General features: G+C 41.4%; 1 protein-coding gene across 1 annotated transcript in view; it reads left to right on the plus strand.

Annotated features, from left to right (window-relative positions):
* Positions 1-8,266, plus strand: part of SNCA (synuclein alpha) — an 89,086-nt gene extending 80,820 nt beyond the window's left edge. The window contains exons 5-6 of the mRNA XM_024216929.3: positions 4,451-4,540; positions 7,952-8,266. Coding sequence (XP_024072697.2) covers positions 4,451-4,540; positions 7,952-7,984 — 123 coding nt within the window. The 3' untranslated portion in view covers positions 7,985-8,266. The remainder of the gene's footprint in view (positions 1-4,450; positions 4,541-7,951) is intronic.
* Positions 8,267-18,056: the final 9,790 nt, after the last annotated feature.

Genomic DNA, 18,056 nt, shown 5'->3' on the forward strand with positions numbered 1-18,056 from the left:
GGTAGGATCAGAAGCAACCAAAGCAGGGAACTTCGGACATTCAGAGAACTGTCAACATTTTGAGCGGTCTTTCTCTGCCCTGTGCTGATTGACTATTTATTCCAACCCTCCCCCTCTGCCACCCTCACAGTCTCTTCACCTCTGCTTCACTTAATATCTGCTCTTCTTACCCGCTTCTCCCCTGTCCTGCCCACCCCCTTTCCCTTCAGTGTTCCTTCTCCCTTCACTTTTCTTTCCATTTAACTTATCCCCTCTTAGATAGATAGATATTTGGTGAGGGGTTTAGCTATCAGGGAACTGACATGCATTTGGTGCCATGACAGAGTTCACGCTCTGTGTTTTATCTCTTTCTCCATCCTGTGTCTGTCTTGTCTATTTAGGCTTTGTCTGCACAGGAACTTAGTCAGCAAAACTTTTGTCGTTCAGGGGTGTTAAAAAAAAAACGCACATGCACACCCCGAATGACAAAAGTTTTACCAATGAAAAGCGCTCTCCTGCCAACAAAGCTGGTGCTGCTCATGCGGGGTAGAAGATTTTTGTCGGCAGGAGAGCTTAGACAAAACCTTAGGGCTGGTCCACACTTACCCCCCAAATCGAAGTAAGGTACGCAAATTCAGCTACGTGAATAACGTAGCTGAATTCGACATACCTTACTTCGACCTTACCGCGGTTCAGACGCGGTCCACACGCGGCAGGCAGGCTCCCCGTCGACTTCGCGGTACTCCTCTCGCTGAGCTGGAGTACCGCAGTCGACGGGGATCACTTCCTGGTTCGATTTATCGCGTCCAGACCAGACGCGATAAATCGAACTCGGAACTTCGATCCGCAGCCGTCGAACTACCGGGTAAGTGTAGACTAGCCCTTAGAGTGTAAGGCCTTTGAAACAGGGACTGTCTGCTAATCTGTTTGTACATTGCCCCATTCCTGGTTGGTCCTTAGGCACTACGGTAGTAAACATGATTAATGATAATGAAAATAACTTACACACAGAGGGTATGAAAGTGGGGGCCTTTCTCATGCTGTTCTTGCAACACAAGGCTCCATGCTGAGTGCAGGAGATCGGTTCCATTGAGCTTGTAGCTGGTGATGTCAGAATACGGCGTAAAGAGGAAGAGAAATTAAAGTTAAGAGAACAAAGAAGACCCACAGAGTTTTGTTTTAAGAATATTTGCTGCTAAAGTTTGTATGATAGTGAAATGTGTTATGAATTCTATTGTAAAATGTGTCATTCTGAAGTGTTGCGTAGAGTTTTAGATATGTGACTCCCTTAAATCACAGAAGCATGTGCTGCTAAACCCCACGCAGCACCACAGCACTTTGACATTGTGTTACTTTATTTCAAATAATTCTAGGAAGAAAATTAATTATGAATTGAATAATAGATTATTTGAAACTACTGTGTAGCATTCTTAAGTGCACCAGAATGTTGCATTTTTCATGTTACACTTTAAAGAATTCCCAGGTAACATGCCCCATTGGGTTCACTACTGGTGTTTGGGTTCCCATGCCGCAGTTAGACTCATCTTTGATGACAATGAAGTTTAAAATCCTATGCCTAGTTTCAGTTCCCTTTATGCATCTGTTCCAAGCAGCTGTGACAAATGTGGATATGGGTGGGATGGGGAGGGGAATTCTCAGAATCCAGATCTCAGAGTGTTCATGCCACCCTCATGGTACCATCAAAAGACATCGAGAAATGAATCATGATGATAGGATACCAGGGTATAATGCTATCCATTTTATACATTAGTTCCATTCCAAAGGCAGCATTTCAGGGCCTGTTAGTCTCTAATCTGTATGAGCCTGGGAAGATGTGTTTTTTGGTTTTAAGTATAATTGGTTTTCCACATTTTATCTGCAGCATATATTCGCTTTAGCATGGCTGTCATATAAATCATAGGCTATCAGTAATTGTCCTTTTAGATTGGTTCATGAGGTTTTATATTTACATTAAACTCCATAATGCAAGTCTAGAAATTATTGAGTGAAAATGTTTTAAGTCAATTTCCTTTAAAGTCTATGTAAAGTCTATGTCTATGTAAACTGATTTTATATCTATTTCAGGTTTATCAACAAGTGTAAATCAACATAGCAGCATTGATTTAACAAGAACTATGTCATTTTTATACTAGCTAAGATCTGGTTCTTCGTATCAAGAGTTGTGCATCTTTCAATTTAGGACCAACTTGCTCAGGCAAAACTCCAAATGAAGACAGATAAGAGTTTTGCCTGAACAAGAACTATGGGATTTGGCCCATACAGAATATGCATTCCTGAGAATATTCACTCTCTCTTTTAATTTATTGTAGATACTAAATAATAATATTTTCAATCATAGGGTTTGAATCCAATGCCTTTGAGATTGAGTTGCAGCTCACTGTTGGCCCGTAAGAGGAGAGATTAATAAGACTGGGACTTTTCAGCTTGGAGAATATAAATAAGGAAGTGTTATTTACCCCTTCTCATAACACAAGAACTAGGGGTCACCAAATGAAATTAACAGGCAGTAGATTTAAAACAAACAAAAGGAAGTATTTCTTCAGACAACACACAGTCAACCTGTGGAACTCTTTTCCGGAGGATGTTGTGGAGGCCAAGACTAACAGGGTTCAAAAACGAACTTGATACATTCATGGTGGATAGGTCCATCAATGGGTATTAGCCAGGATGGGCAGGGATGGTGTCCCTAATCTCTGTTTGCCAGAAACTGGGAATGGGCCATAGGGGATGGATCACTTGATGATTACCTGTTCTGTTCATTCCCTCTGAACCACTTGGCTTTGGCCGCAGTCAGAAGACAGGATACTGGGCTAGATAGACCTTTGGTCTGACCCACTATGGCTGTTCTTATGTCCTACTAATTCTAATGGAACTACTCATGGAGTAAGATTCTATTTAATATGCATAAGAGTATTAGAACCTGGCCCATAGTATCCTTAATTTTGTGCCATGTTCTAAAATTGAAAAAAAACCCACAATGCTGTGTATTTTGATATATGTCTTCCTTCTGACCAGATTGTTTGTTTGTTTGCACATACTGTGAACATGTTAGAACTGTTATTAAGTGATGCTCATGTAAATAGGACTAGTTCATCAGTCTATAATATAAACTTTTTGGAATAATCATTTGCCTTATTTTTATCCTAAAACCTCCCCTACTCTAGTGACCCAATCCTGCAAATGTTTAAGCACATGAATAGTTTTACTCCCACAAATAGTTACATGGAAGTCAATGGGACTACTCGATTGACTAAAGTTACTCATAGGCATAAATGTTTCCAGGATTGGGCCCTTCCAGTGTAATCCTCAAAACAGCTTAATTTATTTGCTGATTTTGAGCTAGACAAGTCCCCATGGTACTGGAAAGTTTCCTAGGGAAACTCCAGAAGTTGACACTGATATCATTCCCGTGAGGTGAGCGGTTTCTGGACACATCCATGCGGGTGGAGGAGTATTGGGGAAGGTGGGGGTGAAGTTGTAACCCTCCAGCAATGCAGGGGAATTCAGCAGTTTTCTTGTGGTACCTGCTATCACAGGTGCTGACTTTTTTCTCTTTGCTGGTGGGTACTCCTCTCCACCCCCTCCCCTCGACGCTAGCGGCAGGCAAGGCTTTGGAGGGAAGATGCCAAGTGGGGCTAGGGCATGGGCGGGGCCTCAGGGGAGGAGGCAGAGCATGGGCAGAGCCTCGTGGAGAAGAGGTTGAGCGGGGGCGGGGCCTTGGGGCAGAGCGCGGGTGGACTGGGGAGCAGGGGCATGGTCCAGGCACCAGGGCCCACAAAAGATTAATCCGGACCTGCAGGTGCCGAGCACCCCCTATATTTTTTTCGATGGATACTTGAGCCCCGAAGCACCCACAGAGTCAGGCACCTATGCCTGCCATGGTCATATGTTTGGATAGTCAGTGCCACCTTTGACTTGGCATCATGGCTCTTTAATAAGATGTGCTGCTATTGGGTCCTGGACTGCTCCGTCCAGGACCTGCAGGTGCCGAGCTGCACCACTCCTGGGTAGAGGACACAGAATTTGTAGACATGAATTACGACAAGGACACTAATTCCCATGCGGATTTTCTGAGATCACTCCATGGGGCTGCCTGGAGATGATGCCACCTAGAGCTCCACCACCAACTGTCCATGTCCCCTAGCCAAAATACCCCCACAAGCTGAACAGTATTCATAAAGGGACAGCTGCGTGCTAACATGGAAGGGTGATGCTGCACCGGCTCCTCTTCCCTAGTCTCTGACTGTCTGGGATCCACTGTTCTGGGATTGCCACAGCTTTTGTTCTCCTGTTGTCAAGCCGCAGAGGGGATGATATGGCCCTTTGCCTTCACTAACCAACGACGCTGTCCTTAATGGGAAAAACAACACTGAAATAAACATATTTTTCAAGGTGATTCATAAAGAAACCCGTGACAGCTGTTGCTTTTCTCTCCTGTTTTAAACATTAGAATGAAGAAGGAATCTCGCAGGAAGGAATGATGGATAATACAGATATGCCAGTGGACCCAGATAATGAGGCGTATGAAATGCCTCCTGAGGTAAATCTTCCTTTGCTGTGCTCTCTGAATGTATGTGGCTAATGGACATCTGAGCATTTAGCACAGGGGCTTTATGCCGAAGTGATCTAGGTGCAGAAATGTAATGATGATGACACTTACATGGATGCACAGAGGGGTGCTTCCCCTCTATGGGTGTCCAGTGGCTGAGAGGTTGCAAAGAGGAGGCAGATCCATGATTCCAACCCTCTTCACCCCAGGCTGTGGAGCTGGCCAGCCATGCAGGGGTATATGAAGCTGCAGTATAGTAGCAGACATGCAGCCTCTGTGACTAGGATCTCAAGGAGTCAGAATGCATCCCTAAGACAGCACACCCGCCTGGGGCTCCACACCACCCATTGATTTGAGCCAAAATGGCACAATCAAACCCAACAGAGGAGATCTGCATCAGATTCACACTTGGCTGTAGGACTCTGTGCATAAGTGCTCTGTTATGTAATTAATAAGTAGTAAGTGAATCCGTACTATTTCTGTGTGATAGAGCCCGTCATTAGGATGAGTGCCAACCCATTGTTTTGTGTAGCTAGCTGCCTTCAGCAGGAAACTGTAATTCCTGGAAAATAATAATTCTTTAGAGCCAAATGTTGTCCTTGGAAGCATGCTAACAGCTCCTAATATAATTAACAGGAATTGCTTATTCATTGGAAAGCAAAGGGTGGCTTTTAGTACTGTAGCGGCGTGGTACCTGAAAGAAAGAGGGAAGGCCACCCAGTCTAACCAAACCCTTTTAATGCAGCCAGAACTCCTCCTTTCCCCCACAATAGTACCTCCCTAACCCAGTGCATATGCAGCACCACCTCTTGCATTTCTGATTTCCCTCACCCAGCTTCTCTCAAAACACGGTATTACATTATTAAATATTTTCCGTGCAGTAATGATATTTGAGAGAACAATTATACTTACACATGCATGTGCGCGCACACACAGACACATTCCAGAATACTCCACAATAAATTCCCTTTTTCTTGTATTTGGTAAGAGATGGGAGGAAATTATACCTTTGTCAATGTATGAGTTCAAGGAAAAAAAAAAAAGTATGTTCACAGTATCTTCTTTCAACAGTTTCCTAATTTTGTGGATAACATTTTATAACACACAGCAAATCACTATTACTTCCTTTGGCTCATGCAATCAAGAAAGTAAAATCTTTTGTCTCGTAGTTTCCTTCCACTAATGCTGAATTACTTTGGTCCTACTATATATAGTATCACTACAATGCATGGGGTACCACCATGAGTAATCAGACTGGCTGTTTCACAGAATTGCCATGCATGGGCTTGATCATGAAAGGCTGGGAGCATCTAGGGCCTAATCCAGCAAAGTACTTAGACATATAATTAACTTTAAGCACCTGAGTAATTGGAATCAATGGGGCTACTCATGTGCTTATAATTAAGCATATGCTTAGGTGATTTACTGAGTCAGTGAGAGTACCTGCAACTCCCACTGGATTGCACAGTGCAACAGGAATTTCAGGTACCCAGGCCCTCGAAAGGTCATGCCCAATTACTATAATTAGATATATCTTGGTAAAAGAATAATAATTTAAGTCCACAAATGTAGTAATTGCCACTAAGACCCTGATCCAATTCCCACTGAAGTCAGTGGAAAGTCTCCCATTTAGCTCAGTACGAATTGGATCAGGTCCCAATGAATACGAAAGATCTGGCTGAAAATAGTTAATTCACTATTGAGTGTGAAAATACTTGAAGCGTACAGCCTGCTTATCTGCCATGACATTTCAGTCATGTAGATTTTCATAGTAAACTCTTCTAAAGCAGCAGTAGGAGAACACTTCAATCTCTCTGGTCACTCAATAACAGACCTAAAAGTGGCAATTCAACAAAAAGCTTCAAAAATAGACTCCAACGTGAAGCCGCAGAACTGGAATTAATTTGCAAACTGGATACCATCAGATTAGGCCTGAATAAAGACTGGGAGTGGTTGGGTCATTACAAAACCTAAACTTAATTTCCCCAATGCTAATTTCTCCCTATTGTTACTCACACCTTCTTGTCAACTGTCTGTAATGGGCCACTGTCTTACCACTTCAAAAGTTATTTTTCTTCCCTTGGTATCCTGCTGTTAATTGATTTATCCTGTTAGACTGACCTTACATGAAAGGATGGGGGTTGCTTTACCAAGTGTATTTATACCTGCTCCTGTATTTTTCACTTCATGCATCCGATGAAATGGCTGTAGCCCACGAAAGCTTATGCCCAAATAAATTTGCTAGTCTCTAAGGTGCCACAAGGACTCCTCATTATTTCTTCTAAAGCAGTTTTCTGTCCTAGGTACTGATCCTTCCAATACAAACTCATGTACTTAATTTTTAAGCATACAAATTATCCCATTGATTTCAGTGAGACTATTAATGAATTTAAAGTAAAGCGCATGCCTAAATGCTTTCCTAGATTAAGGATTAAGATTCATAGATTCTAGGACTGGAAGGGACCTCGAGAGGTCATCGAGTCCAGTCCCCTGCCCGCATGGCAGGACCAAATACTGTCTAGACCATCCCTGACAGACATTTATCTAACCTACTCTTAAATATCTCCACAACCTCCCTAGGCAATTTATTCCAGTGTTTAACCACCCTGACAGTTAGGAACTTTTTCCTAATGTCCAACCTAGACCTCCCTTGCTGCAGTTTAAGCCCATTGCTTCTTGTTCTATCCTCAGAGGCTAAGGTGAACAAGTTTTCTCCCTCCTCCTTATGACACCCTTTTAGATACCTGAAAACTGCTATCATATCCCCTCTCAGTCTTCTCTTTTCCAAACTAAACAAACCCAATTCTTTCAGCCTTCCTTCATAGGTCATGTTCTCAAGACCTTTAATCATTCTTGTTGCTCTTCTCTGGACCCTTTCCAATTTCTCCACATCTTTCTTGAAATGCGGTGCCCAGAACTGGACACAATACTCCAGCTGAGGCCTAACCAGAGCAGAGTAGAGCGGAAGAATGACTCACTGCTCATTTCAGTGGCAACATATCATCAGTGAAGCTTTTTCTTCAATACATTACAGCAATACATAAAGGTGCCTTAAGCGCATGTTATATACAGAAATGTGATTTTCTCTTTGCTCATTAGTTCTCTTGGGAATTCTCTAGATATCAAAAACTGTAAGTAATTTTAGCCATTGATATGGAAGGTGAATGGCATGTTAACCTCAGGGGAAGTCTAATCTGTAAACACCTTTTTCTTGTAAATTAAGTACCGGGTGTTTGGAAAACAAGCTAAAGTAATGCCAACCAAATAAAGATAAATAGCCAGATTGTGTTCTAAATAAAATCAGTCGCCTTTTTTCCATTGACTCCAGTGGGAATAGAATTGGGCCTAAAATGAGACTTTTTCTAAGTGTTAACCAATTTTGATTTTTGCTCTCCTCAATAGGAAGAGTATCAAGATTATGAACCTGAAGCATGAAAATCTCTTCCCTCTTTCTATCTTCTGAAATCTACTAACAAAGACGTCCTGTACAAGTGCTGAGTTCCAATGTGCCCAGTTGTAAACTTTTTTTTTTTATTTTTACAGTTTTTACAGTGTATTTTGAAGTCTTCCATCAGCAATGATTGGAGTGTCTGGGTCTGCACCCAGCTTTCATTCCAGTGATTCCCTCCCACTGAAATGAACAACTGGGTGGCAGGGCCATTGTCGTGCTGTGGATATTGTGGCTTCAAGTTTTAAAAGTAAAAAAAAAAAAAAAAAAAAAAATTAAAACCACCTAAGTGTCTATTGCTTATTTCTAAAGCTGTACATGTTTTATTGCTAGATTGTCAGTAACTTGGTATTGTTTCTGATACAAGGATTTTTTTTTGTTTCTTATTATTACTCTGTCTCGGGGTTAACTTATTGTGAGAATTGTTTATATATACATATATAAAGTAATTGAGCATGAACTATGCACCTATAAATATTAACTTAACATTTTTATTGTTTTGTGATGTGTTTTATTAATGTATGTCTGTAAATAATGGTGTTAAACTGAAGCAAATAAAATGTAATTCACTAAAAAATGAACTTTCATATTAGTGGTGATTTACAGCACATTCTTTCCTTTCTAAGAGTATATGTTAAATAATTCAGGATAAGTATCTCATTGTGAAGGAGTTGCAGCAAAAAAAATTATACTAGGAGCACTATAAAAGATGGGAGGATGGATTATACACCAGCTGAAGATATGGCCCTCTATGTTTGTGGGTGTGGTGTATTAAATAAAAGTTTACAAAATAGATGTTTTGATAGTGACAATAAATTTGCAGTCACAAAGAATCAAGAAACAAAAGTGGCCATCAACAATTTAATGCAGCTGTTTATCAGGAAATTGTAAGAACCTATGAAGAATCATTGTCTAGAGGTGGTTAAAATACCAAGATATGGAGAAACCAGTTGAGTGATGGATTGGTTGCACCATATTTGTGTCAGGTAAAATTTGACTATAATTTGTTTTCCCAAAAATAGACCCAATTGTATGGTTACTGTTTTACAGCACTGAATGTTAGTTCTTTATTAAAGCTAAGTATCTCTATATTCACTGTGCTGACTGGGTACACTTCTCTGTAGTGGGATATATAAATATAGGCCTGGTCCACATTAACCCCCCACTTCGGACTAAGGTACGCAAATTCAGCTACGTTAATAACGTAGCTGAATTCAAAGTACCTTAGTCCGAACTTACCGCGGGTCCAGACGCGGCAGGCAGGCTCCCCCGTCGATGCCGCGTACTCCTCTCGCCGAGCTGGAGTATGGGCGTCGACGGCGAGCACTTCCGGGATCGATCCGAGATCGATTTATCGTGTCTAGACAAGACATGATAAATCGATCCCAGAAGATCGATTGCCTGCCGCCGAACCAGGAAGTAAGTGTAGACGTACCCATAAAGAGACATTTTACTTCTCTTTCCCTTCTTATTCAGGATACTCTTTTCTCTTGGATTCAAGTTTTACCTCTAACCTGCATGACAGTACTTTTTAATCTAAATTTTTATGTTGCATATTGTCACAAGTAAGATTTTTACCTTTCCTCATACCCTCTCTTTCCAATAAAACCTTGCTGGTATATAATGCTTTGCATGTGTAGATCTTAATTCAGGTAGATATTATTATCCCCATTTTGCAGATGAGGAGACAGAATCACAGAGAGGTGATGTGACTTGCCCAAGGTCACAGAGTAGGTCAGTAGCAGAGTTAAAAATAGAACCCAAGTCTCCTGAGTCCTGACTCAATGTCTTATCTGTCAGGCAACACTGATCATTTTTCTGGTATTGGCATTCCCAGAATTGAAGGTAAATTCCTGGCATAGTCTCACTAGAATTGTGTACTTGATGTGATGTCTCTGCAGTCAAAAAAATAAATCACATTGGCATTTTGCTTTCATTTTGCATTGCAACCTCACATTTAATTTCCTGTCTGCTATCACTCCTAAATCTCTTTTAGCAGTGTTGCATTTCTAAATAGATGATTGAAATGAGAGAGAATTCGAATAGAGGACTTTTTTTGAAATGGCATTTAAAATTTTTCTCAATCATTTCAGCTCATGATTTTTCATCCACAATAATGTTCTTTCCTGAAACCTCAGAATTTAAAAATCAGAAAAAGTAATAATATAGCTCCTGGTCTACAGCTCACTAATGTCAATTTGAGGGATGGGGTTTACTCCATTGTCTTCACTGGGCTTTGGCTCAGGACCTAAATCATATCAAAGTGTTTAATAAAATCTCTTATTTATCCACTGGATCAGGGATTCCCAGACATCTTCATAGTATGAACCGCATCACAATAGAGTATGTTAGACTAGACACCTACGTTCCCATTGAAAGTCCTTTTTCCTTCCCATTAGCCATTGCATAACATCACTAGGGCAACTATAGCAATTGCATCAGTGGAAAATTGATATCAGAAGAATGTTTAATGTAAGTTTTATAATTATGATGTGGTTTGGCAGACAGAAGCAAATGAGAAGATCCAGCACCATGGAGCCAAGCCGACAACAAACGCTCCATGGACCAGCAATGGGTAACAATTTGAGAACTGTTGCACTAGGGCTGAGATTGGCAAAGCTACCTAGGGGTATCAGATGCCTAATTCCATAGGAAGCTTTGAAAATCTCATACGTTTCTGAGTGTCTTCTCTTCCCTGCACCTCAGATGGGGGTAGGCTTAATTTTTCTGAGTCAGGAAATCAAAGTGAATTATTTAGGGAAGATATGCCCAGCTGCTGGGAGTGAGCCCAACTCCTCAAACAAGCCATGGGACAGGCTCGTGAAAAATATGAACTATATAAATTCACCCCGAGACGGGCCAGACCTCTGTGCCGCTAAGAGTTAATTCTTTTCTTTCTAACATAACATCAGCAAATCATTCATAGTATAACAACATTTTTAATATACTATAGGTGATCTCTTTGGTTCATGTACCTCTTGAAAACATGCCCTCAGATGGCCTGAAAGGCCCATAAGTTCTCACTGTTGCTATGGCAACACAGTGTGATCCAGTCATATAGTACTGTGCTGTATTTTAACTAGCTTTCTCTAGGGCTGCCTTACCGTCTTTTTCAGGTATGCTAAATGCCAATTTGTCTTATTTCCAGCAGTGCAATGAAAACAAACGTGTGGACTGCAAATGTCAGAACTGAATTAGACCCTGGTAAAGCGAGATCTAAACAAATATTACAGTAACATGATCTTAAAAACAGTCTGTCCCGTGTGTATATATATATATATATTTTTTTTTAAAAAAGCAGTAGTGCAATTGTGATACTGTTTGCTTAAGCGATATCTGCTGGCGAATAGTGTATAGTTTAAAGTGAGTAGACTTGACTTAGGAGTCTGGTTTCCAGGTTATCAAGGGAACTGAAAGCAATACTGTATCCTCCGATTAAATGATCAATAATGAATCTCTCCGTATTCCATTTTTCCAGGGAAAACAGTGTGATGCTTTTTTCCCTATTTTGACATCCTTAATTGCTGTTTTAATGACTCCAAATTAGACTCATTAATTGTTTTTATTACTGTAAATCATGGTGTCATTAAGATTTGCTGTACATGCTTTTGATGCAATGGTTTTGAGAAAACTGTATTTGCCAAAGGGAAAAATGCAAGAAATGACCACCACAAATAACGTACTGAGACTTCAGCAGTAACATTCCCTCTAGACATTAATATGAGGTTAGGGTAAATTGCAATGTACTGTATCTGGAAAAATAACTTGCATATGATTAACACTCCTCAGGATGTACTTGTTTTACTCACTGGGACATGCATGTGCTTTCCTGGGGTTCTTTGGTCCTTGACTCACCTCCACATTGCATTTTCCTGAGTGTTAATGTAAGTAATAGTTCTGACTCTTTCACTCTGGCAAACCTGATAGCAAACCCAGATGTTTCCTGACTAGCAGGGAAACTCTTTGGGTTACATTCATCCCTGGCTTAACAGCAGCGATGAATGGAGCCCAATGACTCGGATATCAAAGAGTAATTCTCGAATACAGAGCATCAAAAGTGGAGGCTACTGCCTCCAAAGGCTTTGGTAGATATGCTAAGCGCTATTTGTTCAGTTGCTGAAGCCCTTCTTGATACTGTCCACAACTGCACTTCTTGGTCTTGCCTACAGGTATCCAAAAAATATTTATACATCACACAAAGTTATCTGGCTACTTTGGGACCTGATCCAAAGCCCAGTTACAGTCAAAACTCCCGTGGACTTCAACCACCTTTGAAACGGGCCTCGTCTTAGTGGCTTCTATAGCACTCATAACATGATATCTAAGCTCTTCCCAGGCAAAGCAAATCAACATGGTGAGGTCCCAGTGGATTTCTAAGAGTTTCCTGGTCTTCTCTCCATATTGGGAAGGGAGGAACTGTTGGGAAGGGGGGGGAGGATTAAGATACCATTTGTCTCGGTCGTATCTTCATCAATAGTGGAATGTGTTGGCAGGGCTGAGACTGAAGCCTATGACTTTAGAGAATGTTAAGTCAAAATGTGCGGGATGTGTCATCGGTCCAGCCCTTTTTATATTGACCAGTTGGCCCTCTGCTGAGGGAATATTCCAGGGACCTGATTCAAAGCTCACAGAAGTCAATGGGAGGTTTTCCATTGAATTCAGTGGGCTTTGGATCAGAACCAAATTCTCCCCCTTTAGAATGCAGAGGGAAGGTGTGGATGGTAGAAGTTCAGTACATCAGGCTCCTTAAAGAGAGCCAGCCCTGATGGTGGGGCCAGCTCTTCAGGTGGTGTACATTGAGCACAACATCATGGACTTCAGTAGACCTGCACCCATTTACACCAGCTAAGGATCAGTGTTTGCTATCATCCATTTTTGATTGAGTTTAGCATGACAAAACCATTGCCTCTTCCATCAGCATGGAACCTGCTGCTGCTAGAACATGGGAAGATAAATCCTTTCAGCACTATAAATGTAGTTCCCAGATATACCCACAACGCAGATGTAGAGCTGGAAAGCACAGCAAGGAACTTTTTGCCCCGTACTGCTTTATGTGCCCGAAGAGAACGGCTTCATCCCCAAAGAAGGCAACTCTGAGTTGCTGCTTAAGAAAATGGATATCATAGGTAATTTTTCAATAATCCAGTCCTTTTATTTTTCTTCCACTCTAAAAGAAAATCTAAAATATAATGTGAGATGAAGTATCATCTTGTGGTTAAAGCACTGAACTGGGACTCAGGTGATCTGGGTTTGATTGCCGGCTCTGCCAGACTCCTGTGTGACTTGGGCCAGTCCTCTGGCCCTCAGTTTCTATCTATAATATGGAGATAATAATTCCTTTGTGTATCTTGTCTAATTAGAGTCTAAGTTCTCCAGGGCAAGGACTATCTCACTCTGTGTCTGTTTGTCAAATGTCTAGTGCCATGGAGCTCTGATCTCAAGTGGAGCTTTATATGCTACTGTAATACAAATAAAAATAAATATATGCCCAAGATGTGAGTCGCATATTAAAAGATTGAATGCTGCTCTCATTTATACTGCTGTGAATCAGGCCTAAGTACATTATTTTCAACAGTCACTCCTGAATTATCAGTGCAATAGAGAAGATTTAGCCTTAAATAGCTCCATGTTTGTTTCTTCGCATAGTGCTTGTCATATTCTTAATCTGTATTTGATGGTTCACTTTTTTTTTAATTTAGTTACTTCAATATAAAGAAGGGGTGCAACCATCACACACTCATAATGAACATTTTTAAACTTCTTAAAACCAGCCATAAGCCTTTTTGCAACAAGCCTGACATTCATTGTATAATTCAAAAAGGCTTCTTTGATCTAAAAAAATCTAGCAGATGGAGAAGCAGCAGGTGGAATCACAGAAGAGATCGCCAGAAGGTAATTAACGAGATAGGTATCAGCAGACCCAGTTTCCTATCATGTTGAGGGAGGTTCTTTAGAAATGTATTCTTCAGTGGAAACACAAAGGCTGACTTTGTCCTTTCCATTAATGTTTGAACCTATCTATATGCCAGATTCTAGAAACAGCCAGTACCTGTGCAGTATATTTCTCTGGAAAGAGGGAAAGGGAGTAAGAATGATGCCTGGTTTGTTTAGTCTGTCTTATCCATAAGAGATTTATTTGCAAAAGAGCATGGCATCTACTCATTTCCATTATTTGCCTAAGATCTTTGCTAAAGAGAATGTTGTTGATTGGCAGCACTGACCTCATTAATAATGTTGGACTATTCTGATACTTCTGCCTGCCCTCAATTTCTCTACTTTCTCCCAGTTTCCTTCCTTCCTTCTCTTCCATTCTTTTCCCTCACCTCACTGCCCAGTTTCAGTTTCACTGGAATGCATTGTTCCAGGTGAAGTGTTCTAGAATATTGTGAGGAGGCTGTAGCAGGGTCTAGAGAGCCCATGAGGAAATGGGCCAGGAGACAGTTGTCTCTCTGAGCAAAGCAAAGATCACAGCTCATGACCTCCTCCAAAGCCATGGAGGATTCCCTGGCTGCACAAATGCTGTACGTGGGGTGGTAGGATCTGGGAACTACACAGCACAATTGCATCGCAGAAGCTGTATCTTACAGGGACTTGAGTGGGGTCAACATGGGTATTAGGAAGGCAAAGGAGTAAGTTAGTGTCCAAGATTGGAGATAAGAGCCTGGACAAGATCTCTGGCTGTCAGGGCAGGGAAAAAAGAATAGGTGACCCCCACCCTCCCCACCCTCCTTACACTGCACTAACTCCCTGTGTCCATTACCTGGGGGAGGCATATGGCTCTGTACCACTTAAGGATTCCCCTACACATGTAATCCCCAAGCAGCCACTTAAACTCAATTTAGGGATGTTTGCTCAACCAGAGCACTGTGAAGTAGCCTTTCTATACCAGAGTATTTTCTCTATTATTTTCCATTTCTTTCTCTATTTTCCCTCTCCCCACCAACTCTCTGCACAACATGAATAGATCACAAAAGGATATTTGAGAGAATATGGCAGGTTGCATTTACACACTATATATCAGTAGCACTGAAGAAGACTGCATAATGCAAATATGAATACAATGCTGTATTGTCCACCTTGTTTTTATTCATACACAATGAAATGATAAACCACCTAAAATATTTAAAAACCAAAATGGATGGTCAGCAAATGTTAGCATTTGGTAAGATTTAACCTACCATCCAGTGAAGCCACCCTTAAGTCATCCTGATAATCAATGTTAGACAAATACTTGCAAGCAGCAACCCTAACTCAAAAGACAAAACATGTATGTTGAACTGCTGGGGATACATTTTGTTGGTTTATGGTGCAAGAGTAAAGAACAGCCATTTATAAATGCCATGTAATGAGGTCAGGATAAAATCGTATCTCACTTCCCTAACTAAGTGGCAATTTTAACTGGCAGGGGAGATGTGGCAATTTCTTCGAGGCACTTTTGCATCTTGAAGACCTGCTACTCAGATTGCATTGGGGCTATGTAACAAAACTGAAATAAATAAAAGCTCAACTTTTCATTTATCACCTAAAAACACCCTGACCAAGAATTGCACAAAAAGCATCACATTTCATCTGAATAATTGGATGTTCTTCGGTGTGAACGAAATGAAGATAAATTCGACAACCTTTAATTTTCTTTTTCATTCTCAGTCTCATGAAAACCCAGCAAAATCAAATGTGATAATAATCTCAGGCTGTTACAGTCTGTGAGATAGGTGATAATCTTGCAGTGCACAAAATGGAAAGAGCTCCTTTTCCAATATATTAATGCATTTCTTGGACAGATGGGTTTCTTCCCTGCAGACACCTGTTTTCCCCCTATTATATTTGAGTTCTTTAGTGTCTACATGTTTATAATTTTGGTTTATTGTTGGGTGCACCAGCTGGAGAGTTTCAGGAACTTTTTGAAAACATGGTTGGGCAGAGTTCATGGCGTCTGGAAGTATTACTTCTCTGATTTTCAGAAATGTTCTATATGTTAGTGTGTATGTGTCCAGTAACAGATACAGTTTTAAATATCTTCATGAGGACAAACCCTCTTAGAAAAGTTTTCTGTCTCCCTAATTGTCCTCCTTTTCTCTTTCCCCATAAAATTTTTGTGTGCTTTTCAGAGCACTCTATTTTTACAGGTAGGTCGGGTCCTAAACATTTCTGTACTGACATACTTATGTGTGTGTTTACAGATACGTTCAACCCAGTGGGCATCAACTACCATTATGTATGATGTTTGCAGCAATGATAGTAATTGTGGTATTTCTTAGAATGTGGAATTGTCACAAATATTTAACACAATAATGCATTTTAAGGGCATCCAATGTACATTTTCAAAAGTGACGTAGAAGCCTCAGTCCTATTCTCAAAAACCATTTAGGCTAGGTCTATGCTGGGAGTGTTTTGCCAATATAACTGCACCGACAGTCAGTGCCCAGCTATGATGGTCAGGGATCGCCTCTCTTCCCACCCCTGACTGACAGCGATGACTGCAAAAGTTTGCAGTGTAGATCTGGCTTTGTGCACAGGGTAGCCTTTGACTTTCATGAGGCTTTGACTTTTTGAGCATGACTTTCAATGGGACTTAGGGTACCAAATCTCTAGGTGTATGTTACCCTTCAGGTCGAGGTGTGATTGCAGCACAGCTAAAACAGTAACAGACACAGCAGAACAGGCTCTATAAGCACAGCAAGGATCCCAGGTATGTACATGCATTGCTAGTTCACGCTGAAGGCCATGCCAGGGCATCTGCACTGCTATCGTTAGTGTGGGTATGTTGGGCTAGCACAGTTGGCGTTTAGGGTATGTCTACACTGCAGTCAGGTGATTGCAGTACATGTAGACATACTCAACCTAGATTTAGTATAGCTAGCTTGGGTATGGATAGCAGTGCATCCGTGGCAGTCTGGGCTTGAGCGTGGGCAGTAGACGTGTGCCTAGAATCCTGGGTAATTACCTGGGCCGCTAGCCCATGCTGAAGTAGGTGCTGCTGTGGCTTCACTGCTCTATTAGTATCTGGGCTAGCTAGAATAAGCTAGCTCAGCTATGCCTCCACGTGCTGCACTTACAGCCCCTGATTGCAGTGTAGATCTAGCCTTAGTTACTTTTGAAAAATTTTCACACAATTTCATATTATAGCTGCGCTTGAAGTTCCTATTTCTGACAGCCATGAAAGGATTAACTTGCAAAAGGCAGCTCTTGGAAGGCGTTCGATACAGCATTATACCCTAATCAACCAGCTAGTGCAAGTTAGTGCTGATGAAACCAGAGTGAGGCTGAATGTTGCCCTATGGGAGATGGGTAGAGCTGAAGAAGGGAACTTGGGGTTGGCTGAACAGAGCGGAGGAAGGGTGGGCGGGTTATATGTGGAAAGCAGGGAGAAAGTGTACTTAACTTTTGGCAACTTGTTTGTTTGTCTGTCTGTCTTTAGCTGGTTGTCTTATCTTTTAGATTGTAAACTCTTTAGGCAGGGACCATCTTTGATTCTGTGACAATGCAATGCCTAGCCCTATGGGGCGTTTAGGCACTGCTGGAATACAAATGATAAATAATGACAACGATACATAATGCTTCTAAGGTGGAGTTTCACCAGGTGAGTGTGTTGTCACTAGATACCCTGCTGGAGGATGTTCTGGATGGAGTTTTGTAGGGGACCAGAACACACTCTCCAGCTCCTGCAGTGCCGTTAAGCAATTCTTAAACTGTTCTTTGTCTAATTTGCCTCCAGGCTCCTAATTACTGTGTCTGTAAACAAAAAGCAGGTGTTGCAGCCTTACATCAGATTTAAATTTACTTAATTGCAAAAACGTTTAGCATGGTTTAAGGCAAGTTACCTGAGATGCTTCTCTTTCATTGCTGCATTTCCAGAGGCAGCTTTTTCCTACTGACTAGCAGAGGCTCAGCCTCCAGAGAACATGCTGACCTACCGCAAGGTTGTTCCCGGCCCTGATCAGGTGTGCAAAGATGGGAAGAGGGCACAATGAGTTCTCTCTCAGACACACTCCTATGCATGGGCTGGGCACAATGACAGCCCTGAACCCAAGTCTGTATGAGGCCTGCACAGGCTCCTTT

This window comes from Terrapene carolina, unplaced genomic scaffold (assembly GCF_002925995.2).
Source record: "Terrapene carolina triunguis isolate 2854851 unplaced genomic scaffold, T_m_triunguis-2.0 Scaffold789, whole genome shotgun sequence".
NCBI classification, from domain to species: Eukaryota; Metazoa; Chordata; order Testudines; family Emydidae; genus Terrapene; species Terrapene triunguis.